The following is a 25,546-nucleotide window of genomic DNA, read 5'->3' as shown; positions in this document are numbered from 1 at the left end:
TAATTTTTCTGTCCTCCTTACTATATGAATCAAGAAAACTCTGAGAGTTGAGTAAGGATTATAAAAGGGAGATTAAAAAACACAGTATTTCTGTGGGAATACAGGTTCAAGGTGAACCTTGTATGTGTTCTGTACTTACACATATTTTTCCATAGGTATTGATTCATCTGATGGTAGTCCCTGCCTAAAGAATTCTAGCTACTCCCAAAAATTCAGATAATTTCTCAGCTATTGGCTTTATGCCTTAAAGTGGTTAGCATGTGAAATTCTTGGATAGAACAGACTGAAGCATAGCCCTGGCCCTCTTTTCTAGAGCATCTGAATGCCTTTTGGGCCTTTATCATAAAGAGAAAGCACAGCAGTGAGTGTAGATTGATGCCATTTTCCGTAGAAAGAAAAACTTGAGAATACTTTCACACCCCATAATGAATGATGTGCATAACTCACCCCAACCCCTACTTTATTTGTGAATCTTGCAGTTGCTCAATTCATTTTAAACATGCTGCATTGCATAACTTAATACTAATTAGTTATCTAATTAGCAAAATTAGAGCATGAGCAAATATGATTTGGGGGGAAAAGGTAAATAATCTGCCAGCTGTTCTAGTGGGCACTAGTGTTAAAAGATGTGGTTTACACTGAAAATTTACAGCTTTTACACTAGTATTGCTTTTTGCCAAACTGGAACAAGTTAATACTGCTGGAGTGAATTCAGGATGTAAAGGTTAGGTAGGTTCATTTTTGTTTGACCACTTGCTCTTTTCTAATAGAAAGTTTCCAGCCCATACACACTCCAAGCAAGTAAAGAAAATCAAGTCACAGTTCAATAAAGACTCTTGTGATACAAGTGTTTTTTGAATGTGCAAATATGGGTGATAGATAAAACAGGCATCGTATTACGTAAGCAAGTGTGGCGCAATATAGGTGGGCAGGAGATGCAAATCCTACTGAGCTAGTAGTGGCTGACCAAGAAAGATCTTGGGAGTAAGAGTGAATGGCCCAATCAAAAATTGACCCAGTGGAGAGCAAATGCAAAAACTGCCACTGGTAGAGCATCTGTTTTTTGCAAGCAGAAGGTTCTCAATCTCCAGCATCTCCAGGTAGGGTTGGAAAAGACCCTGGCCCAGAGGGTTGCTACCAGTCAGTGTAGACAATTATGACTTGGTGTAAGGCTGCTTTTTGTGTTCCCTAAAACAGACCTATGCTACCGTATATTCTGCCCTCATGGTCAGAGGCAGTATTCCTCTGTATACCAATTGCTGGGAATCTCAGGTGAGCCTGCTGCGTCAGGCCAATGCCTCATCTAGCCTTATATCCTGTTCTTACAGTGGCCTATTAGATGCCTCTGGAGAAACCCATGAGCAGGACAAGAGCACACTCACATCCTGCAGTTTCCAGCCAAAAGCATTACTGCCTCTGTCCATGGAGGCAGAACATCGCCATTGTTACAAGTAGCCATTGATGGCTTAATCCATAATTCGTCTAATCCTTTCTTTAAAGCCATCACAAGTTGCTGGCCATCCCTGCCTCCTGTGGGAGTGAGTTCCACAGTTTTAACTATGTGCAGTATAAGGATGTTTCTTCCTTTTATCTGTCCTGAATCTTCCAATATTAGGGCTGCATTGGATGTCCACAAGTTCTAGTGCTTTGAGCAATGGGGAGAAAACATTTTCTCTAGCCACCACCTCCAGTTATTTGCATGTTTAGCTTTTTTAAAAAACTGAATAGTAGATCATAAGGAGTGCTACAGGATCAGGTCAAAGGTTCACCTAGTTGCACTTCGTTTCCCACAATGGCTAAGCAGACGTCTCCAGAAAGTCTACAAGGAGACATATACAACAACCATTTTCTGCTGTTGCTCTGAATCTGGAGGTCTCCAATAGTAGTAATCACCACTTAACCACTAGTAGACCTCTCTGTGAATTTGTCCAAACATCTGTCATGCGTTTTAAAACAAAAAACACAAGTGCTAACCATGATATTTAACAAACCACTGACACACTGAAAACAAATCTGTACACTACCATGGGCATTGGAAAACTCTTTGTTTGTTAAGAGCAAGTTGCTCCAGGTATCACAGGTGACAGAGTAGATAGTATATTTTAAAAATGCTAACATTCCACTTCTTAGCTTGTGCTTGGTTCCTTGTGTCACAGAGCTGTGGCAGATAGGGACTACAACCCACGCATCATAGAAGCTGTATTAGTTGAAAGCAAGGGGTGACACTACTACATCAATCACCGAGAAGCTGGTGGAAATGCTAAACATGCTGCAACTTTAAAAGATTGTGTCATTGTTCCATAACCAAAATTAAGATGGATGCTGAAGTTAATGTTTCGGGGTCACAGTAACTTCCCTGAAGCTGGTGAGGGAAAATTCATGTGCCTTCATAGCACATTCACTTTTTTATGTTTTATATTTATATTTTATATTTTACTGATAAGAGCATAAAGCAAATTAACGCATATTTTCTTTACAGCATTTTATCATTGTGACTACTTTTTGATGATGCCATGGCTCTTTTGGATGTGGGAAACCGCATTTCAAACCATTGCTCCAGTCTATGAAGTCTCCCATCCTAACTCAGTTCAAAAGTTGGGGGTGGGGGTGAGGATGCCATTCATAGCTCCTTGGAAAAGAGTCAGGATACCTCTAGTACTACATTTAGAAGAAAAACAACCACCACCACCTTCCTGAGAGCACTGCCTCCACCAAGAGAAGAGACTGGCCTGCCCTCGTTGGTATACATCATACATTTATTAGTGAATATCCCTCTCAAAATCAGCCACAACATTAAAAAAAATAATGATTGCACTACTTGGTCAAGCAGAACTAGCAACTTTCATTTTAAAAAAAGTACAAATCTGTTAAAAATTTCAATCAGTATAATACACATATATATAATACAACATACTAGTTATGTTAAATGCTACAAACCAATATGATTCCAATGGAATGGAAAACAAACAAACACTTTTTTAGAGATTTAAGAACCTTTTTTTTCTTCTCTATATATTAGCCTTTTTTTCAAATACATACATGGGAAAAATGAGGTAACTGTAAAATGTGCAAGTAACAGAGCAAAAAAAAAATTATATATATATATTTATAATATATATATAATATATATATATATAAACTTTCTAACACAGAACAAATGCCCTGGTGCCCTACAGGGAGGCTCCTCTCCTTGTAGGGTGAAGCTGAGCTATCCCTCTGGAGGGCACGGGACTGGTAAAAAAGAACAGTAAACAGTCCACTATCCCACCACAGGAAATCATTGGTAAACAGTGGCATCTACAGCGCAATCAGCAATCACAAACATCCTAAATAAATGTTTTAGTAATTTTTTTGTTGGTTTTTTGTTTTAAAATGATAATTTTTAGCTGCTCATTGGAATAAATTCTGCAGCACACGAGCTTGTGAGCTTTCGAGTCGCCACCAGAAGAACCGTAAGGCTTTTCTACCCTCCCCAACCCCAAGTCATCTTTCTGGGGGTGGGGGAAAAATAACCCGAGATAGCGGGGGGGGGGGCCCGAGGAGAAGAGAGCGTTTTTTAAAACAGATGGGCATCAGCACTATATTCTGATTGGCTATAAATATAGAAACACCTGTGGTTTATATATACAGTAAAGACCTTTGGTTATTTGTGCCGCGTGAAATAAGTTGTTACTGTTTTTCCTTTTTTTAGAAAAAGCTGTGAAACGAGGAGAAAGGCCAGGGCTGGGGTGGAGAGCGGTGGAGGTGGGTCTGACACAAGGCACTGGCTTGACATGTGAGGGAGAGGGGAGAACTGAGTGGTCACAGAAGGACAGGTACTCGAAAGGGGCTGCTGGTGTCTGTGCAGTTTTATATGGCAAGTGGCCCATTCCTTTGTGTGCGCGCACGCAGGCGCATGGGCCAAGACCTGGCTTAGATGTCCGACTGTGGCTATTCTAACCCTCTGGAAAAGTGGGCTGAGAAGGAAGAGATTTAAATTATTTGACCTGATCCAAGTGACTTCACCGTTTTAACCTGCATTATCAGCCAAAGTGCAAACAAGGGGCTGAGCCAGGTGGGGACTTAAAAAAAACATTCAATTCATCACAAATTCAGGTGATTAAAAAGAAAGCTCTGGCCTGCCCAGAGCTCAAGAGGTTTCTAACTGACTGATCTACCTGCAGGCTAGTTGCTCCTGCCAAAACAAGAGATTGCTACCCAGCTGCAGTTAAGCAGAAAATGTACCTTGCTACATCCTGCCTGTGTGGCTCAGCGTCTTTCTGCAGGACTTTGAAGATCATCCCTGGACTGTTAACTGAATAAAAAGTCCACGAGACAAAACAAAAGCAGGTTCTCAGGTCCCCAACCTCCTAGCTCCCCAGAGGACTTCCTGAATTCAAGTGGATCAAGAACTCCAGCATCTGCGGTGTGTGGGTGGGGTGGGGTGGGAGAGATTAGCTGTAAGCACCAATGGCAAAAGGCCTGGTGGCCCCAGCTACACCTAAAAAGACTTTCCCCTGCTTCAGAGGTAAGTATTGCTGAGAGCCGGTGGGCTCAGGAAAACAACAACGCAGACAGCTTGAACTGCTCCTGCCCACTGTTTTAAGAGAGGCCACTTCTCCTCCAGCCACCATCTCAGCTCGGAACACCCCACAGAAAAGAGCCAGGTTGGAAGAATCTAGCTTTCCTTCACAAACGCTGCTCCAAGGCTGGCCCAGACCAATCTGAGTAACGGGCCCATGGTTCGTTCCACCTGCTCCGCTCATGAGTGCCCCTCCGGCATTTGTGTGGCTGGGAGAATGGGATTGGGGGGGGGGTGTAGTTTTGTGGGAAGAGGCTCTATTTTATGGATAAAGGCCCAGGGATGCTGGATGAGCAGGAAAAGCATGGCCCGCTCTCATCTGCTGCCATCAATTCCAAAAGGGGGGTTGGGTGCAAGCCAGACCTCGGCTGGCAATTAAAGGCAGCAGGAATCAATGAACCCAGCTGGGGAGAAGATGGAGAATTTGGGGGGGGGGAGAGAAGAGCTCCACCTTGTGGACGGTGGAGGAAGTTGAATTCTGACTGGGAGCCACACTGCCAGACACATCCCACTAGCTGATACTAGCTGATGAAAGCGAAGATGCACCTAACAAAACCCTCTCCTTTCTGAGGCCGCTACTAACCGCTTCCCCCACCGCCTGCCAACATTGACCCTTGCAAGCCTACCTCGAGGTTAAGTCCTGTATGTGCCCCCCCTCCCACAGCTGCCGCCTCCTGGCCCAACCAGGTTTCAAACCCATCTCTAAACTGGAGGGGTGGGGTGGGGGGAAGGGGAGGGAGAATTGCCCTGAAAAGCGTTGACGGTCCTTGTGAGGCGTTGCGGACATGTGCAGTACAGTGCATGGCAGTAATCAGCTGAGCACAAAGAACTCCCTCTTTAACCCCCCCACCCCATCACCCCCACAGCTGGCTAGAGAGTTAGCCAATACCAAGTTCCAAGCTGGTCATAACATGCATGCATAATTTGTGAACATTTACATTAGGTTTCATCGTCCTCTCCGAGTCCTTCTTGCCAGGCTTCCAAACACAATCCAACTACATGGCGAGGGCTTCTCTCTCTCTCGGCTCCATGGTATAATCATGCAAAACAACTTTTATTTTATTTTTAATATATATTTTTTTAAACGATCACAGGTTTCTGTAACAGGGTGGCAGGTCGGTTGCTTTCTTGCTTCAAACCAGCAGGTTGTTTTTTTTTATTTTAGGTAGGATTAGTGTGTGTGTGCACGCACGCAACACACGCACGTGCACAGAGATACAGGAAGGCACACAACTCGCATGTATGCTCGTCATGGCGAAACAGCCCACCCCACTCCACGGTGCCTGACCCAGAGCACAAGCATCAGGCCATGCAGGGGGGAAAACAACACTCCGTTGGGGGTGGCAGTAGGAGGGCCAAACTTCATTTGGGGCCCCCGGAAGGGGGGGGAAGGGGGAGGACAGAAAAATGGTCTAGCGAGTGGCAAAGGGAATGGAAACGTCTGCCTGGTCCTACGCAGAAAGGAAAGAAAGCTGATGCAGCAGTGCATCTTGGAGGGAGGAGCGGTTTTCGCCAGATGGGCTTTTCTCCATGATAGCTAGTGCAAGGGTAGACGACAAGAAGATTAATAAATAATTCCCCATCTGCTCGCTGCCCAGGATCCTACTGCAGAGAGCTTCACAGCGGCCCCGGCAGCTTTCAGGGGCTTAGCCTGGGGTCAACACAGAAGAGCAGGCAGGATTTACAGTGGGACTAAGGGCTTCTGCTTCAGTCGGCTGAGCATCTCCCTCTTCCCCGCAGAAGGAAAACAGGGAGAGAGGGAGGGAGGCAGAGAAACACACGTGCCCTCCCCTGAGATATTGGGGAAACAGTTGCACGAACCTGATTTTTTATTTTTTTGGAAGGGGTGGTGGTGGATTTCATGGAGATGGGTGCTGAGAAAGAAAGGGGACCCCAAGGAAAACAACTGAGGTGCAGAAGGGAAGAGAAGTAATTGTCAGCTCTAGCTAGAGAACATGATTCTGAAGGCAGGCCTCGCAAAGAGAGCCTCCACCTGACAAACGTATGAAGCAGAGCCAGCTGCTTCACCACGAGGATTCTCACTCACTCAACTCACGCTTCCCTCCACGTCTTTTGAGGGGGGAATGGGTCTCCACACGCCCCTCTGCAATGAGAAGGGGAGCGGAGTGGGGTGGGATATTGCTGGGCCTTGCGCAGGCCTGTTTCGCTCCACCACCACCCTGCTAAGGAGCCCTGAATGCCGCCCAGCATCTCCGGCATGTAGGAAGGGCAAGATGGGTGTGTGTGTAAGGAAAAGCCATGATTTGTGTGTGGGCAACCCCAAATGGTTCTGGGAAGGCTTTGGGCTGCCCCTCATCAGTGCTGCAACCAACCACTTCCACTGCCTGCCATGCGACAACACTGTGCTTTGGGGGCAAGTGGTTGGGGGGTGGGGGTGGGATTGAAGCAGGCACTTCTTCCCCCATCTCCCCATCACCATCTTTGAGCTGCTCTGCTTCTGAAGGCGCCAGAAGTGGGGGTGGGTGGGGGGGAAGAGTTTGGACTAAAAATACCTGGGTCAGACAGCCACAAAAACCAAAACAAGGAAAGGAGAACCAAAAACGAAAGGAATGCAAGAACACCTGGAGAGTAAAATGGCACAAGGATGGAGTCTCTTTGGAGTGCGGAGCACATGGGGAGGCCTCCCCCTAGCGAAGCGTGACACCGCGGAGCTGGCTCTGCCACCAGGCCCAGTCCATGCCACGGAGGGGTAAGGGTAAGGGTGTGTCATACATTGCTTATCTTCTCACCACATCCCAGGAGAGTCCCCAGAGGCTTAAGCGTACAGGCTGGGCCAAGCCCCTGGGCCAAGGTCCGTATCCTGGAGTGAATTTGTGCAGCAGTGCGTTGACGAGCCTCACTCAGCCTCCCGGTGCACTTCTGAGGCATCTGCCCGGCAGATTGGGCATGTGCGGTTTGCCTGCAATGACCAATGGCAGGATCAGGAAAAAGGGACGTGGCTTTAAGGTCAACCACACCCACTAGGAAACCTTTCTGCTTAAGGAGCAGCAGCAGCAGCCTCTCTCCATTTATCTGAGACCTGTTGCTCGTTGTAGGTTTGGCATGAAGGAATAGACTTCTCAAGGTAATAACTGGCACTGGACAAGGACAAGAAACTGGGCTCCATCTCGGACATAGGTGGGGAACCTTTTTGGGCCCCAAGGACCACATGCCTTCATGAGCAACCTTCCAAGGGCCACATGCCAGGCAAAAGTGGCCAGAGCAACAGATGCAATTCTCACCTTTGTACAGCAGGCTACATTCTGGCCTTCCAAAACAAAGATCACACCATCCAGGGTGACAAGAGGCATTATCCTAATGCAAGGATGCATTCCAACCAGGCAAAAAGCACCTGCGCAGCGGGGCTGGTAAGAAGCATTGCTTGGGGAGAGAGGGCGTGGCCAAAGGAGGAATTATGAGGGCTGGTTGGCTGAATTTGGTCCCACGAATCTGAGGTTCCCCACCCCTGCTCTACGGGAACAAGGTAGTTAAGAGCGAACCTCCTCTTCCAGAAGCCCTCCAGTCCAAACCTTTCCTTCTGACATAATTTCCTTTGGATCAGAAGCTAGGTAAGAAGCTGACGGTAGGAATAAACAGGAAGGTTTCAAAACAGAGAAAAGATATGGAGTACTCCTAGGATTTGCACTGAGACCAATGTTACTTAATTTGTTCATGAATAATCTAGATTCAGCTGAGAAATAAAGAGGCCATGTTTGTGGTTGACAACAGATTATTCAAGATGGTGGAAACCCACAAACTCCCAATAAAATTATGAATGAGATTCAATATGAGGTCAAGTAATGGCGGTGGTATGGCCACATTCGGAATACTACGTATGCACCATTTTGGCCACTTAGTCTCAAAAAGGGTCTCATAGAGCTGCAAAAGGTGAGCATTTACCACATGAAATTTACAAGATGCGGCAGTGGCTCGGATGTCTTCAATAGGACACGAGACAAAATTAATGGGTCTGGTGACTTCTGTTTCAGTGTATCTGAAGAAGTGTGCATGCACACGAAAGCTCATACCTATGACAAACTTAGTTGGTCTCTAAGGTGCTACTGGAAGGAATTTTTTATTTATTTTTTGTTTCAACTACGTCAGACCAACACGGCTACCTACCTGTAACTAAAATTATTATTATTAAGGATTTCCCCCACTCCCGTATTTAAATTAGGATTCTGAGTCGCCTTACAGGTGCACAAAAATCATTGAACAGCCATTGCATTTGCACGTAATAAAAGCCAGAGTCTCTACTTAAAGGATTTGCCTGCAATTTACCCACAATATTGAATGGAGATTAGAGGCAGTGGCTGAATCCCAGTTTTCACTCCTACTGACAGAAGGGGGCGGAGGTGACTTTTTCCAAGTCACTCTTCCCTCTGCATGGCCTCTAGAAAAAACTGCTCTGGAGAGCTGCAAAACTTCCCCAGCACAGCAGAGGAGACTTCCATGGCCAGGAAGGACCCTGCCGTTCCTGAAAAGTCTAGATCCATCCCGCACGAGTCCCCTTCACCTTCACGGTGCAGTTGCAGCCAACAGCCAGTAGAGAGAGCTGCCAAAGCTGGTTCCGAAGCCCTGGGTCTCTCAGATCGCTTGCACAGAGGCCCGTTCCCCCCTGCATGCCCCCCCCCACTAGATGATTATGCACTTCCTAATATGCTCCTTGCCGATTAAGCCGCAGCACCCCGGACAGAATAATCTTTTAATGCAATGGTTCCCCAGTGATAGAGCCCTTGGCCAAGAGCAGCAGATGTTACCTTTAACCATTTGTCGATGCACTTGGCGTGGAACTCGTGGTTGCAGGGCAGAACTCGCAGCAGCTGCCTGACTTCGAAGTCGCTGAAGCACACAACACACCTGGGGAAGGGAGGAGAAAGACCCAGTCAGTGCAGTGGCAGAAGAGGAGGAAGAAGCAGCAGCACACCGATAGCTATCCACGGTCTTCAGGCCAGTTTCCCCACAGGGGCAAGATTCTCTGCAGGCTCATAGGAAGCTGCCTCATGCTGAGTCAGATCTACAGTGATGGGCAGATGCTGTCCAGGGTTTCAGGCAGGATCCTCTCCCAGACCCACCTGGAGATGCTGAGGACCCGCAACCTTCTGCCTCTGTCACTGAGCAGCAGGCCTCCCACTCTTTGGGAGCAGTGTCTCCCACTGTTTTCCAGCAGAACCTTATTTAGGTGCCCAATACATACTTCCAGGTGACACGCTAGGAAAATGATTTCACTGCTCAACTGGATTGTACCTATCAGTAAGGGTTGTTGCCTTCCCCTGACAATTCACAGATCTGCTTGGGTGCAATCTGAACTCACTCCTCAAGATGCCCTTCTATTCCTAAAGGTGGACGGATGTACCGCCCTTTAGAAGCAGACTGAAAAGAAACACGCCAATTACTGGGTGAGAGTTCAGTTCCTCTGCACCTTCAGCTGCATATCATTATGAGTAGTAGTGTAACACCCTTCATCCAAATATCCCAACAGAAAAAAACAAAATGCACAATAAAATAAAAACAAACCAACAACCTTCCTTCTACAAACACATGTAAAAAGCCATAGAACAGCCAAACGCTTGGTTGAAGAGAAACATTTTCACCCGGCACCTAAAGATGTGTAATGAAGGCACCAGGAGAGCCTCCCTGGGGAGAGAATTCCACAAACGGAGCCACCACAGAAAAGGCCTGATCTTGTGTTGCCACCCTCTGGGCCTCTTGTGGGGGAAGCACATGAGAAAGGGCCTCAGATTATGATTGCAGAGTCTGGAGTGGTTCATATGGGTAGAGTTGGTCCTTAGTCATTTAATACTGCGGTCCTGTTGGGCCAAGACCGGTATAATATGCTCAAACTGTCTTGCCCCAATGAACAACCACAATCAGTGCAGATTTTGGCCAAGACCTCCCCACCCGCATGCTTTGAGCAGGGGTTCGGGTTTTTGAATAGTCTTCCCCACTCTCACACATTTCTCATGGTTATTCATTTAAATATTTAATTGGTCCCCTTTTTTATTAACCCCCCCACCACCAATCTATTATTTTTTCAAACTTCAAAGACCACTCTGAATGAAGGGGGCCTTTGATTAGCAGAAGGTCAAAGCAATACTTGCAAATCAGGATTGTACATATTCTTCTCCTCTTGTGTTTTTAAATTGCTTTAAGTTGTTTTGATTCAGTGTTTTTGATATGGTAACTTTCTAAATTTATAACTGACTGAAGTGTTTTATTAGCTGTAATTCTTTTTTTTAATGCATATGATGAGTTGCCCTGGGTCCTGCGCTATGAGAAAGGTGGGATATAATGAAATAAAAAGAATAGATAGGAAGGCCGCAAGGATCAGCCAATCAGCACTCTGCACAGCTCGCTTGCCCTGGAAACAGGAAGAACCAGTTGCTCATGAGTTGGATTTGGTTTGGAAGTCTGTACGTATGTTAAGAAACAAAAGAAAAAGAAAAAAGGGTGAGTGCAACCCCCTCCCCACAATGCATTTTAAGGTTAAATAATAATAAAAAGGGGCAAGCGCAGATCAACAGCAGGCTTACAACTCAAACTATTTATTTCTCACTTCACTGTATGTTCCATAGGAGAGTCAACATGAATTATTTTACTTATTAATGTAACAGCCCACTAAGTCATACTCAGAGCAGCCCAACGAAAATCAATGGGGTGAAGTCCACTTCTTCCAGTGGATCCACTCATACTATGACTTAGTCGGGTATCACCCTAGAGTTGTTTACATTCCACCCTTTCACTGCAGTTGCATCGCTCAGAGAGACTTACAACTGTTTGCAAAATGATGCCGAAGGAAACTCTTTCTCCAGCTGCTAGGAAATGGACAACTGAAGATTGGGTCCCTGCAATTTGAGCAGGAGACAGCCAGAACTCCCTGCTGCCACTCACATAAAGTGGCAATAAAGTGTTCTAAATCCTGTGTATCTACTGCTAGGTACACACCACACACACACCCCAGTGGACTGAAACACTCATGCCTGCTGTCCCAGTCCCTTCCAAATTCAGCTGTGCTGCCTTTTATTCCCCATCTAGGACTCCATTGGAGGACCTCTCTCCCAACACTTACAAGGTTTGCTCTGACTGATGGCTTTCTGGGTTGAAGCGGTAGGACGGAAGGTGTTCGATGTCTGCTTTGGTGAGTCCCCGGGGTTTGGCTTCTCCTAGCCTCTCGGCCAGGTTCAGTAATGCCTAGGGGAAGATTGAAAAAAAGAACATACATACAGAGCTGATCAGCTTCCTTCTGGGCTCCAATCAGGCTTCCTCCTGCACCCTGAAACCCGCTCCTTCAGCAGTACATTCACCACAGGATGGTCCCAGAGAGGGCAGCATCTTTCCGCCCTTCTCCTGGCACTGCTGCCACTTGACCCCATCACACGGCAAACCCTACGCTCTTCCTGAGAGAGCTGGCTAAGCCTAGTTCCACCATGCCCTGAGGGCACCACTAACCAGCTGCTCTAGAGCCTTCCCGCCATTCCGACGCCCCCTAGGGACGGGGAGGCCAACCCACCTCATAGTTTTCCATCTCCACATCGTCCACATCCAAGTCCAAACTTATTGTAGGCCCCACAGCTGTCGGTGACACAGGAAGCATTGATCTAAAGTTCAAAGGCAGAGCGGAGCAGTCAACGGGAGCAGAAAACCGCGCAGGCACGCAAACCAAGGCAGAAACCAACCTTGCGTTTTGAATGAGTACATGGGTGGGAAAAGGAGGCAAGTCCATATCCCCACTGAGGGGCCACGCTGAAAGAAAGACAAGGCCCTCAGCCCTAGACCCCAGCAGCAAAGAGGAGGTTTCTTCCTCAGGCAGCACTTCCTCCCTCTGTTTGGTCAATGGATACTCACAGGAAGTATGGCAGGAAGCTTGGGTAGTATGGAGGCGGCGGTGGGGGTGGAGGCGGCAGTGGCTGCTGCAATCTGTATCGCTGGGTGTTCAGTCGCCGGGGCATCATGTGTGGATATGGCTGTTGGAAACACCAGGAGGTGAGGCAGTTTGATGCGTACTGAGATGGAGCTGACTAATCCCTAGGCCAGGCATCCCCAAACTGCGGCCCTCCAGATGTTTTGGCCTACAACTCCCATGATCCCTAGTTAACAGGACCAGTGGTCAGGGATCATGGGAATTGTAGTCTAAAACATCTGGAGGGCCGAAGTTTGGGGATGCCTGCCCTAGGCAGTATATTCCCCATACCAAACAGGACACAAATAAAAATCTGCAGCTAGGAAAACAGAAACATTCTGCACCAAGAAAGGATGAATTCTGCAACGTGAAACATCATGTAAGCCAGGGGTCAGCAAACTTTTTCAGCAGGGGGCTGGGTCCACTGTCCCTCAGACCTTGGGGGGGGGGCGGACCATATTTTGAAAAAAATAATATGAACGAATTCCTATGCCCCACAAATAACCCAGAGATGCATTTTAAATAAAAGGACACATTCTACTCGTGTAAAAACATGCTGATTCCCGGACCGTCCGTGGGCCAGATTTAGAAGGTGATTGGGCCGCATCCGGCCCCTAGTTTGGGGACCCCTGATGTAAACACTATCAAACGCTGCAGATCTCTAAAGCCACCTTATACAGGTTGTCTGTATCCCCACGGAACAACGGCACACACATGCACAAGTATTTCCTACATGAGCGGGGGAGTTAAGTGCTGCAAAAGCAAAATGAAAGCTCCCAAACTGTGAGGTGTCATCCTTTCATGAAAGGGCACCTCCCCACCCACAGAGGCTGCTGAAAAGAGCTAGCCAACTCTGGAGAAAGACCCTGCCCCCAGGTTGCTCATTTTGCACCTCACGGTGTGCAACGGGTCCCCAGATGGCCAACCCTGCTGAAGCACAGAGTCCCATTATTCCTGAGCAAACGAAGGACCCTTTCCCCCTCAGGGAGTCCAGTGCTTAAGGCCTCATTGCTATGATCCCAGAACACTCACCACGCCAAAGGGCAGTTCCTGGTGCAGTGGGTCATGGGTGTGTGGAAGGTAATGTAGTGGCACGGAGGGAGACAGTGCAGGAGTATGGTGGGAAGGAGAATAGGAGAAGCCTCCGATAGAGTGCTGTTCACCCCGGAGCTCCACCTCATTGTCTATCCTTTGCAGTGGCTGTGGAGAAAGCAGACAATACACAGGGCTAACTAGCAACAGCTCCCAAATACTCCCAGAGAGTTAGAAATGCTATTGCTGCCATTCTTACTCAGGATAGTACAGAACAGGGTGGTCCAATGTGCAGCCCTCAAGCCCTTCTTTGGCAGCCCTCGGCAACACAGGAACCCCCTCCCCTGTCCTTGCGCTGCCTTCCCAAAGGTGAATAAGCAAGGCGCTAAGCTTTATGAAGGTGGTGGGAGGGCTCTAGGACCTTGCCAGAGCCCCACACCTCCTTCCCAAAGGCAGAGCAAGGGTGGAGGTGGGGAGAAGCATCCTATATTTGCCTTGTTCCCCCCACGCAAGAAGATTTTGTCCAGCATTCTATATCTTGAATTCAAGTTCTCCCTGTCCTGCAGGCCATTCCCCACCGGGCCTAGGAAGGTGGAGCCCTGATGGACTCCAGCTACAAAAAGCTAAGGCTGCAGAACACTCTTGGGCTGCGGTCTTGTTTGAGAGGGTTTGTTTATGTGACCATTGTTCCAATTTGGTTGTGTATTTTTGATGCCGTGTTTATTGTTTATTACTATTTATCTACAGTGGTACCTCTACTTACGAATTTAATGCGTTCCGAACACACATTTGTAAGTCGAAAAAAATTGTAAGTCAAATCCCATAGGAATGCATTGGGAGAAAAATTTCGTAAGTCGAAGCAACCCTGTCTAAAAATTCGTAAGTAGAAAAAATCCTATCTAAACCGCATCCAAGATGGCGGACGGAGCTCCATTTGTAAGTAGAAAAATTCATGAGTAGAGTTATTTGTAAGTAAAGGTACCACTGTATGTCTGTAGCTATGTAATTTTTTGTATGTTGTAAGCCACCTTAAGCATGGATTTAACTTTGGAAAGGTGGCATGCAAATAAAATGATTGATTGAATGGACACTGGGAGAAAGTTCACAGCTCAGTGGCAGAACACAAACTATGCCTGCAAGAGCCCAGTGTGGCCCCCTAGCACCTCCAGGGAGTGTGGGGGAAAGAGGCCCTTCTGGAACCCGAGAAAGATGCTGGCAGTGAGCGTGTAGACAACACTGGGCTACAAGGACAGAGGGCAGCATCCTATTGTAATTTTAAGATGATTACTGCCCCATCCAAAACCCTAAATCAAATCCCTTTTGTACTGTACACCAGACATACTCAAACCACTATGCCCTACTATTACTGCCACAGACCCTCTTTCATAACGATGCCTGCTTTTTTAGACCAAAACTAAATCCTTGGCACTGCAGTTCCTAATGCTGACTACAGTACATGAAAAAGCACAGTGCATAGTGCACAGAGTCCCATACTCCTAACTAGCAGCATCGCTGGGAACTGTTGCTCCAAATCTGTCATCTCCATTTCATTCAGTCACCCTCTTTTCCTTGCTTCCTCTTCAAAGAGAAGGAGCTGAGGGAGGGATGGAACCCAAATAACACAGGCAGAAAATACAGGAAGGGTACAGAAGTCACCCAGGGCGGGAGTGTGTGCAAAACAGTATAGCCTGTAAAAATCTATCTCAACACATGTAAGGCTCATATAACTTTGTATGGATTCATCTGATTTGCAAGTACATCTGCCAACCATATCAGAAGGCCAGACAGGTAACAGACCTCAAGCTTCCGATGCCCTGAAGACGTTCTGGGAGTTGCTGCCTGAACTTCAGTGACCCACTTACAAAATGGGGAGATTAAGAGCCAACTGCACAGGATTCATTGTGTTGCATGTTGGGAGGATGGAATTGTGATGTAAAGCAATCTGGACAGTCTATAGCAATGTATTATTTCAATCACCTTGAGCATTCTTATTAAAAATGGAAATTGAATTCATAAATACTGCAAAGAAAATGTGCATGCTAGTATTATTTTTATTTATTGAATTCATATACCACCCTATAACCGGAGGTCTCAGGGCGGTTCACAGAATCAAATCAAAATAAAAAGAACTCAATAATCCCCACCCTAGAAAACAAAAAAACGAACCCACATTTTAAAAGGGCATAGAATGTCAATCAAATCAACCAAAGGCCTGGTTAAAAAGGAACATTTTCCCTTGGTGCCTAAAGGTGTATAATGAAGGTGCCAAGTGAACTTCCCTGGGGAGAGCATTCCACAGACGGGGGGCCACTGCAGAGAAGGACCTCTCGAGGAGGAGGCACACAAAGAAGGTCCTCAGAAGATGATCTCAGGGTCCAGGTAGAAAGAGGTGGTCCTTGAGGTACTGTGGTCCTGAGCCATATAAGGCTTTATAGGTCAAAACCAGCACTTTGAATTGGGCCCGGAAACTAACTGGTAGCCAGTGCAGTCGGACCAAGATCGGTTTAATATGCTCAAAACATCTTGCGCCAGTGAGCAACCTAGCCGCTGAATTCTGCACTATGAACCTGCTCCTTCAGGGGCAGCATAACCCCATCAAGAGCAGGCGACCACCCAACCATCTGGTTGCAGTGCCAAGGTCCAATCTGCCCCAGGTGATCAGTGGCAGCGAGGGACCGCTCCTTACCCCAATCTCTCTCTCTCTCTTGTGCATTGCCAGTTTCATGCAGAACCCCCTCCTTGTTCCACCTAGTCACAACTGCTGCCACAGAGGCATTAAGTACTGTCACTCCACACTGTCCTACATGGTACATACTGAGCAAGGTGTGCAGCCCAGGCTTGGCTTTGCAGCTAGCCTGAGCCAGACAGGATTCTAGGCAACTGATTGTGGTACATTGGATGCAGTGAAAAGGAGACCCATCCATCATACAGACAACCTACCTTCAGTGTTTGAAATTAGCCAGGCACATTTTGCACCTGGCTTCCAGCCACTTACAACCAAGTACAATCAACATGAATTTCAGGAACCAAAATGCTTTTTCTGTGTAGCCTGAGCAGGAGCAGACACCATTAAGAGAAGGAGGTCTGCATAGAGCCAATATGTATATGGACTGTACCTGGATCAAGAGACTTTTTCTTCTTTAAGGTCTCAAAGCTCTTAACCTAACTCAAGGTTGTCATCTGAACTAGCCAGTACGGTTGCCAGACTCAAAAGAGAGCAGGGCTTCTGTGCCTTTAATTTCCCTGCTCTCTTTTGAGTCTGGAAACCTTAAAGAGAAACCAGCAGACCCTTTGCTTGGAAATTAAACAAAGGGTCTGCTGGTTTCTCTTTAAGGTTTCCAGACTCAAAAGAGAGCAGGGCAATTAAAGGCACAGATGTCCTGTCCTCTATTGAGTCTGGCAACCCTACTAGCCAGATGTTTAACTACAAATCAATTACAGTGGTACTTCTACTTACGAATTTAATGCGTTCCGAACACACATTTGTAAGTCGAAAAAAATTGTAAGTCGAATCCCATAGGAATGCATTGGGAGAAAAAATTCGTAAGTCGAAGCAACCCTATCTAAAAATTCGTAAGTAGAAAAAATCCTATCTAAACCGCATCCAAGATGGTGGATGGAGCTCAATTCATAAGTAGAAACATTTGTAGGTAGAGCTATTCGTAAGTAGAGGTACCACTGTACAGTCAGTCCATTGTTTGGATGGGGGGGGGGAGAAGACTTTGGAGCAGTCTTGCAACTAGATGTTCTGTTTTGGCAAATGAAACCTTGGTTTGAGGAACCATTTGGCGCCTAGCTTATATATGTGAGTTTCTAGCATTGCCTACTGTCAGGGCGACTCCTTACAGGGACCCTCCCCCAGTCATCCTGACCAGCACTTCGCCCAGTGACAGCACTAGCAGCGGGTCAGGAGGAGGGAATGAGGAATGGAGCGGGGGGGCTCTCAGACGTGTCAGAGCCTAGACACTGACCCAGCTGGCCAGAGGGGGAAGGACAGCGCAGCGAGGTGTCGGAGCCTCTGCAACGCTCCAGCCAAAGGATGGGAGAAGGAACGCAGCCCCTTCCGGCATGCAAATTGAGGCACGTGCCCACACGCAGGGCTAGGGGGAGGCGCTTTGGGGTGCCCAGGCTTTTATGCTGGTCCAAGATGCGACGGAAGCCATTGCCAGGTTCTGAATCGGACTAGGCAGTCATGTTTTCTGATATCTCTGCACTGTAAATAATATGCACAATAAAACTCTGAAAGCCAGAGCGGACTGGAGCGTCTTTACTCGAGAGTAGCCGCAACAATCCCAACACCTACCTACCTCTGATGGCCATTGGAAACTAGGTACAGTTCTCTCTTGTTACAATGGCAAGAGACCTCCTTTGAAGACTGAAACCCGTGTCTTCAAACTGTACGCTACGCTGGAGAATTGAGATCGCACCAGCTTTGATATCCCTCAGAAGAACAGAGCTGAGAGCACGGAGTGGGGGATGGGACCCAGACATCCCTCCCTCCCTTCCTTCCGCCAAGCCCACCCACCTGCCACCCCAATCAACTTACCATGCGAGGGTGTTGGGGTTGGAGGGGGACAAACTGGCTGAGGGGAGCCATGTGTGGAGGCTGGTGTGGCGGCACAGGCGGTGGAGGGTGCAGGATGTAATGGTCGCTGGAAATGAGCGGCGGGAACGTTTGGTAGGAGACAGGGAGCTGCTGCATGGCACAAGCCTGGATCAGCTATAAGAAGGGAGAGAGGGAGGGAGGGGGAGAGAGTCACCATGAGAATCACCATGAGAAAGCTACAACCAACTTGAAAGGCAGCTGACATCAGTCTGGCTATAGAACAGGGTGGGGAGAATCCTATGAGCAGCAGGCTATATTCTCTCCTCTAAGATCGGCAGGAAACCTACGGGCCTTAAGCAAAATGTCAACATATCCTAGCCTCTTTTTATAGGTAAGAAAACCAGCCAGGCTGATCAGGTATCAAACCCAAACAGAGAAGTGGCGCAATACCCACCCCCTAATGGCAAATCAGAGAACAAGACATTTAACCTTGACTGCTCTCTCCCCATACCAAAAGACTCACGGGGGGTGGGAGGCAGCAGAGTGGGTAGTGCTGTCCGCTGAACATCACTGAGCATGCTGGGAGCTGCTGCGCACTGCAACCTGGGATGTGCTGGCCGGTGTGAATGGGGAAGCCTTGTGTGGTTACTGTGGTCACCGTGTAGGAGAGAGGGATGGCTCCCTGATGCACCTGGAGGAAAGAGAGCAGCAGCAGCAGCAGAATCAGAAGTCACATCTCCGCGCATGGGGATGTTCAATCCGCCTTACGTAGATAACCCCTCGCCCGCCACCGCCACCACCCGAGAGCCCACGGCTAAAGTAGGCCAAAGAATGATACAAGATTCAGATAACCACAAAGTAGAAATTGATGAAATACAAATTCGTATGATTAGCGTTCCAAATCTACAGCAAGCCCACAGCTTAGGCGCATTTAACTTGTGCACATTCCGCTCTGCACACGTGGCAAAAATAATGTATTTTGACTACAGTGGTACCTCTACTTACGAATTTAGTGCGTTCCGAACGCACATTCGTAAGTTGAAAAAAATTGTAAGTCGAATCTCATAGGAATGCATTGGAAGAAAAAATTCGTAAGTCGAAGCAACCCTATCTAAAAATTCTAAACCGCATCCAAGATGGAGGACGGAGCTCCGTTCGTAAGTAGAAACATTCATAAGTAGAGTTATTCGTAAGTAGAGGTACCACTGTATATGCAATTTTGGCTTTAGGCGTGATCGCTGTAACATAACCCCCACAGAAGTTGTGGGCTTAATGTACAAGCAAGTCCAAGAATTTAAGAGTTGGGATGATACGCTCTCTGAAAGAACACTTCCCAGGCTGCTGTGTGTAAGTTCTGTAGATCAAGGATGAGTTATATAGTACTCAGCTTCCTCTAGGAACCAGCACTGCAGCCGACAGACACTTGCAGCTTCTCCCTTGAAGAAGCTTTCCCATTATGGCTCTCGGGGCGTGAGGGCAAAACTTTCTGTAGGCCACAGAATTAATATTTGAACTTATGAATAGCTCATTTCATCCCCTACTGGGAAGCTGCAGGACTCTGTACAATATATGAATTTCTAAAGCTCTGCATTCAAACTGACTCTTGGTGAAAATCTCCTGAGGTGAACCTAGTGACCCAACTATCCATCAAATGTCTGGAATTCTCCCGGGCTTCTTTTAAGAAATACTTAGATCTTGAACACTTGTCCACATACTTTCAATTGTATTTCATCGATTACTGTTTTGTGCCTTGAAATATATACATTCTGTTTATGACTTATCCCAAGTGGTTTATTTCTCCTGTTTCCAAGTCCCTCATTTTGGGATATGCGGCACACACAGAAAACTGGCGTTTTTGACCCTCTGGTATTCCAAAAGGTTGTGCAAGCTCCCAAACTGAGACATAACCCTCACACCAGAGGACAGATCTACAGTCTAGTTTATTGCCTCTGATGAAAACAATATCCCTGAGTTTTATTTTCATTTTATTTTGCAGGTGGTTATCAATGTAATTTTATTTTATTTTTATATTGCACAGTGCGATGTGGAGAAGGATTGTTATTAGCAAATGCATTGGGTTCAGTCTGTGCACCTGAAGGCCTCCTTCCTTCTTTTACTAGAAGACATGTCATCACATTGTTCCACCAGCCGAAAAGGGTCCCAAGTTGGGGTGTTTGATCCTTAGCCCACCTATTTTGCTTGTGATGAGTGGCTTTCAGATATATGTTAGATATAGATAGAATGGAAGGGAGAACAGTGCTATTGTGTCCCGTCCCCCGTCCCCCCCAGGCAAATGGCCTGTAAAAAAGTCTTCCACAGCCACTGAAGTTTTGTTTTGTGGCAAGTCTGCAGGAATCCCATTGCAGGGAGACTAGCACTCCATATTTGCTAGACACACCAGTCCAGCCTATTTTGGCTCTCACAGCCAAAAGAAGCACATGGTACAAAATCAAACTTCAATGCAATGCTCTCACAGAACGTTCATGTCCTTGGGTTTGGGTTGCTTTGTCAGTCAGGAAATGGAAGTTCTGGTGGAGAGCAAAGGTAGCTAAGCTGTAGCCCTCTAAACTCTCATCAGTCGCAGCCAGCATCGGCCAAGGTTGATGGGAGCTGTAGGCCACCAACACATGGGAGGCCACAGGTGAGGCACCCTGATTAGGAAAGATGCTGTTTCCCTGTGCTCAGGCTAGCAAGGAAGGTGCCAGCTTTTTGCCGCATACTATTGGGAGTGGGCACCCGCCACCAGGCACTCTACTGCCCTGGATACAGCTGTGCCAATCTCCATTGACAAAAACGGAGTACAGTGGTACCTCCGGTTGTGGATGGGATCTGTTCCGGAGCTCCGGTCAGATCCCGAGGTTTCCGCAACCGGAGGTGTCTGTTCTGCACATGAGTGCAGCACGTAGAGCGCTTCTGCACATGCACGAGTGGCGAAACCCGGAACAATACTTCTGGGTTTGCTGCTTTCGCAACCTGAAGTTTACATTACCCAAGGGTAACGTAAGCCGAGCTTCTACTGTATACCCAACACGGAATAGCCTTCCACTTCAGTGGTGGAAATGTGAGATGGGCTTCCCTGACCAGGTCTGCTGGTCTTGGTCAGCATGGGATCTAGGCAAATCCCAGCCAGAGTTTATCTATTGGTGGGACAAGATTCCAGCCCTTGGAATCCACATAGTTCTGAGCCATAAACCCCCACCCCCACCCCACCCCTCCCCAGGCACCGTCCTTACCTGCTCATGGAGATCCACCATGAATGGATGCTGGTGGGGTGGGTGTGCAGCCGGGTGAAGCATTCGTGGTGGCGTATTGGCCAGAACGTACGCCGGGTGCTCATCTACAGGGGTGTGTGGCTGCTGGAAAAAAGCCGGGTGCAAGTAGTTCTCATCCTGGGCTAGGAGAGTTTGCAGAGGTCGCTCACGTCGGCCCCAGTGGTGCCGGGAAGAAGGGCTGTGGAGCCAGTTGTGGGGAGAGAAATATAGAGGGGTGACCCCAGGGGCCAGCCAATTATCTGCGCTGAGCTCTCAGCTACAAATTCGCCCATTTTATTTTGGTTTTTTACAGCAGGGCTAGGCCAGAACAGCAACACAAGGGAGCAACTGTTGGTGCAGCAAAAAACTAGGACCCTAGTTCAGTCATAACACTGAATACAGAGACATAACACGGAAGAACGCCTATGAGTGGGTTCCTTTGAGCGGAAGGCTAAGAGATAAGATAGAATCTAAATATATATTATTCTATTATCATGGCTGCATTCTTTCCCAGGACCAAACCCTTCAGCATACAAAGTGAATCTGTTCTTCCCGGTATCTCAGGCAGGGCTGGGGTACCTGTGTCCCTCCAGATAATGTCCAGAGTGGCTGAGCCTGATGGGAGTTGGAGATCAGCAATATCGGGGGAGGCAGGAATAGGTTAAGGTGTCACATCTCAAATAGCCTCCCAAACATGGCAGGTTCCCAGCATCAGGAGCAAAGCTAGCTTAGTATAAGGCGAGTAAATTAATCCTAAAATCATTAAAACACAGGCTTGCTATGCAGGCCTTTCAACTGATGGTTCAACACCTTTCCACTGGTAATCCTGGTCACCCCAGGTCTTTCCTTCTGCACCTGCATCTTGGATGTGCATTGCAACACAGATGGCTACCTGGACTCTGGATGAGAGCAAAGCTTTAAGTTTGCTCAGGGAGTATCTGGATTAATTTTGTTCAGATACCTTCACAAACACATTGCATGAAAACAAGTTGTGCGTGTCAACGGGATGGACAGTGCAAGGTTTTCTTCTCAATTAACTTCATATGGGAGGAAGATGGGAGCTGGCGTGTAAAGCGAATAGAAATTGTTGGCTTACATTAATATGGATTGCACTTTTGCTTTCAGAATTGCATAGGGAACCTTTTGGAGGTTACAAGGGTCCACTTTCGCTATCCGCTTCCATATAAGGAGACTCTGGCTTTTCCAGCGCTTGCCCTAAGAAACCCTCAGCGCAGGTGACCTGCACAGTGAAAGAGGAAGAGTCGTACCTTCTCCTGAGGTGTGCTGGGCTGTCACAGCTTCCCCCTGAGAATCGTCGCTGGTCAAAGGGGACAGAAGGAGGCCGCCTATTCACTGCCAGTTCCCATGGTCGCATTGGGGACGTTGGCAAGGAAGGAGGGGGTGCTGGATCTCAGACTCCAAACACGACAGCACCCTGGTTCTTTGGGATCTGTAGAAAGTGGAGAAAGCAGCCAGTGAGCCAGAGCCTGGAGGCCATGAGAAGCGTCAAGCAGTTTCAGTTCATGACAACAGTCTCCGGATCAGTCGTGCCAATGCTAGGAGGCTACAGCACATCGGCAAGTGGTGGGGGAAATGCTTCATGCATTCAGTCACAGACCAAGCCTCTTCCTTAATTACATCTCCTCCCACAATGCATATGAGATGCTCCCCCCCCGAATGTCTACTTCCTCTGCTCAGACCCCTTCCACCAGTCTTTCCCTTCCTCTACCTGTATCTCTCCATGTATCGTATTTTACCCCTGCCGCCAGAGCAGCAGAGGGTTTTCCCTTAATCCCCACCACAGCTCTGTGAAGTAGGCTGGGCTGAGACACACTGACCAGTGAGATTTGTGGCTGAGTGGGCATGTGACGGATTTGCCTTTTGGCTTTGAAGCACCAAGTTCAAACGCTCTAACCACTACACCACACGGACATGCCTCTCCCAGGAGAGAACGTTTTGTGAATCGGACGCTGGCCGAGAGGCATGCAAATGTATGGCATCTTTTGAGGGGGGAGGGTTAATACGGAGAAGTGTTGTGTGTGTGTGTCCCCCGTCCCCGTCCCCCCGCAATGGGTACAGGCCACTATTGCCAACCAAGTGCCTGTCTAATGGGGGAAGCAATCTCAGAAAACCACACTGCTCACAGCCGAGCCTGTTCCCAAAGGTGGGAAGATGGGGCAAGGCAGAGCAGAGCTCAAAGGCACTGATGACAGAGCAGTGTGCGCATAAAGTAGCTGTGATAAAAGACCAACCCCCCACCCCACGGGAACTGCTCCTTGGCACAAGCTTTGTACTTTCCTGCCCCCATCTCATCAACGGCATCAATTTCATCACCATTAGCGGAAAGGCTGCACGTCCTATTAAGCACACAGCTGGCAAATGACCCAAGCAGAGCAAGGCAATGCCCCCAACTGCAATTGCTTCTGCGAACAGATGACTTTGTAACAAATCCCCGGAATTAAAACACAGGTGTGGCGCTTTTCTACGGGGTCCAGGCCTTGGCATGGGTAGACAGGGTAATGCCAAGGTATCTTAAGCACTGAGCACCACTGGCTGTGTGAGCATCCCCAAGTCTCTTCAGAGAAAGAAATGATGCAGGGCTAAGTTCTGTTCCCTTACAGTATCCTTGTTATTTTATTCATTTCCATGGAACACACCAGGAGTAGCCAGAACTATGGACAGGGGGAAATCAAGCCTGTTTTGCAGAAGCCACTGGGCAGGCTGGATGTGGGCAAACAAGGTAAAACGCAGCCAGGACAAGGAAGCCAAGTGGTCCTGGGGCTTGATCTGGACAGGTTGAACTCCCCTTTAAAAACCGGGTTCACTGTTTGACATTGCTCCAGGCCTCAGCTTTGATCCTGGATGGTCCATGTAGTGGCTCTGGCCATAAGTGATTCTGCTCCGCTTCAGCAGATGCCAGGCCTGTCCAAAGTCAAGCATACACTAGTAGTACCCATTAATATTGGATTGCTGTCACACACTTACATGGGGCTGCCCTTGAAGACCACTAAAACTAATACAATAAAATTCTACTAGCCCAGAATGCTGCCGAAGGAATTTTGAGCAGTATCAGGTTTTAGGGTCACATTACTACCAGCTGTGCAGGCCAACAGCCTGGTGCAATTTAGTTCTGTGCCATCAGGTAGGGACAAACACACTCCCAAAGTATGGGGTGTGTGGAAATCAGTTAGTCTCCCACAACTCTTTATTCCAGGTATTCCTTAAATGTGTGGGTGTTGCAGGACACTCACTTCTTAGTTTAGGGAGAAATCTGTGGTTTTATTTTTACAGCTTTGGGGATCAATTCTACCCTTAACTGGAATGACTGAGAAGGCAAAAATAAATAAATGGTAAACTCAAAAACTGATGTTCAATGTTTTTGGTTACTCACCAGATATTTATCTCAGAACCTATTCTGTCCATTTTGTGGGGAAAATAACAGATGAAAAGACTGTGGGCACCATCTAAGTAGGTAGATCTGCTCGCCCAAGGATTTCCACTTGTGTCACGGAACTTCTCCCTCTCTTCTCTACACATTCCCCTAAATATGTTATGGGGGTTCCACTAACCCTCTGATAGATTTGGAGAGGGCACAGGGGTGGGAGAGGTTCTGTTGCACATGTGGAAATCCTTGCACTAGCGCAGGCATAGGCAAACTAGGCCCTCCAGATGTTTTGGGACTACAACTCCCATCACCCCTAGCTAACAGGACCAGTGGTCAGGGATGATGGGAGTTGTAGTCCCAAAACATCTGGAGGGCCGAGTTTGCCTATGTCTGCACTAGCGGATCTATTTGGTTGGATATTGCTCAATATGTTGTCTATTTTCATGTACCGGTAATAGACAAATTCCCTTCCCTTAACAGTACAACTGGTAGCAGGGGTCAACAGTACCCCAAAGGCATGGGGAAGACAAAATTTGCCAGAAACCCCCCACAGATGACACTGACTGAACCCACACAACTGCAAACAGGCCTGAGAAGTGAGCCAGAGTGGCACAGTGGTCACAGAGTTTTGGACAAGGACTGGGGAGATCCAGGTCCGCCTCCCCTTCCTCTCACTGGGTGTCCTTAAGCCTGCCACAATCTCTCAACCTAACCCAGGGGTTCCCAACAAAATTTTCTCGAGGACCCCTCATCGAGCCGCTATTGTGACAAGGACCCCCATTAATTCCTAATCCTAAAATTAAAAAGTGGTTTTATTTATTTTTCAGTTGTTTTCCTCTTTTCTTTATCCTTCGGGGGGGGGGGCGTTGGT

At 47.6% G+C, this 25,546-nt stretch overlaps 1 protein-coding gene across 9 annotated transcripts in view; it reads right to left on the bottom strand.

Moving 5' to 3' along the window:
- Nucleotides 1-1,723: 1,723 nt before the first annotated feature.
- Nucleotides 1,724-25,546, bottom strand: part of RNF44 (ring finger protein 44) — a 68,078-nt gene continuing 44,255 nt past the window's right edge. For 6 of the 9 annotated variants that reach the window (XM_060271604.1, XM_060271605.1, XM_060271606.1 and 3 more), the window contains exons 2-11: nucleotides 22,559-22,740; nucleotides 21,273-21,489; nucleotides 18,563-18,730; nucleotides 18,040-18,213; nucleotides 13,494-13,661; nucleotides 12,407-12,525; nucleotides 12,072-12,159; nucleotides 11,631-11,752; nucleotides 9,322-9,421; nucleotides 1,724-7,481 (exon numbers count right to left, since the gene is read on the bottom strand). In XM_060271604.1, the coding sequence (XP_060127587.1) occupies nucleotides 7,419-7,481; nucleotides 9,322-9,421; nucleotides 11,631-11,752; nucleotides 12,072-12,159; nucleotides 12,407-12,525; nucleotides 13,494-13,661; nucleotides 18,040-18,213; nucleotides 18,563-18,730; nucleotides 21,273-21,489; nucleotides 22,559-22,665 (1,326 nt within the window). In that variant the 5' untranslated portion in view covers nucleotides 22,666-22,740 and the 3' untranslated portion in view covers nucleotides 1,724-7,418. Of the gene's footprint in view, nucleotides 7,482-9,321; nucleotides 9,422-11,630; nucleotides 11,753-12,071; nucleotides 12,160-12,406; nucleotides 12,526-13,493; nucleotides 13,662-18,039; nucleotides 18,214-18,562; nucleotides 18,731-21,272; nucleotides 21,490-22,558; nucleotides 25,384-25,546 lie in introns of those variants that run through there. The other 3 variants (XM_060271603.1, XM_060271609.1, XM_060271610.1) reach the window with 3 other exon arrangements.

The sequence above is a fragment of the Zootoca vivipara genome, chromosome 2 (assembly GCF_963506605.1).
Source record: "Zootoca vivipara chromosome 2, rZooViv1.1, whole genome shotgun sequence".
NCBI classification, from domain to species: domain Eukaryota; kingdom Metazoa; phylum Chordata; class Lepidosauria; order Squamata; family Lacertidae; genus Zootoca; species Zootoca vivipara.
This window is presented reverse-complemented; position numbering and strand designations above follow the sequence as displayed.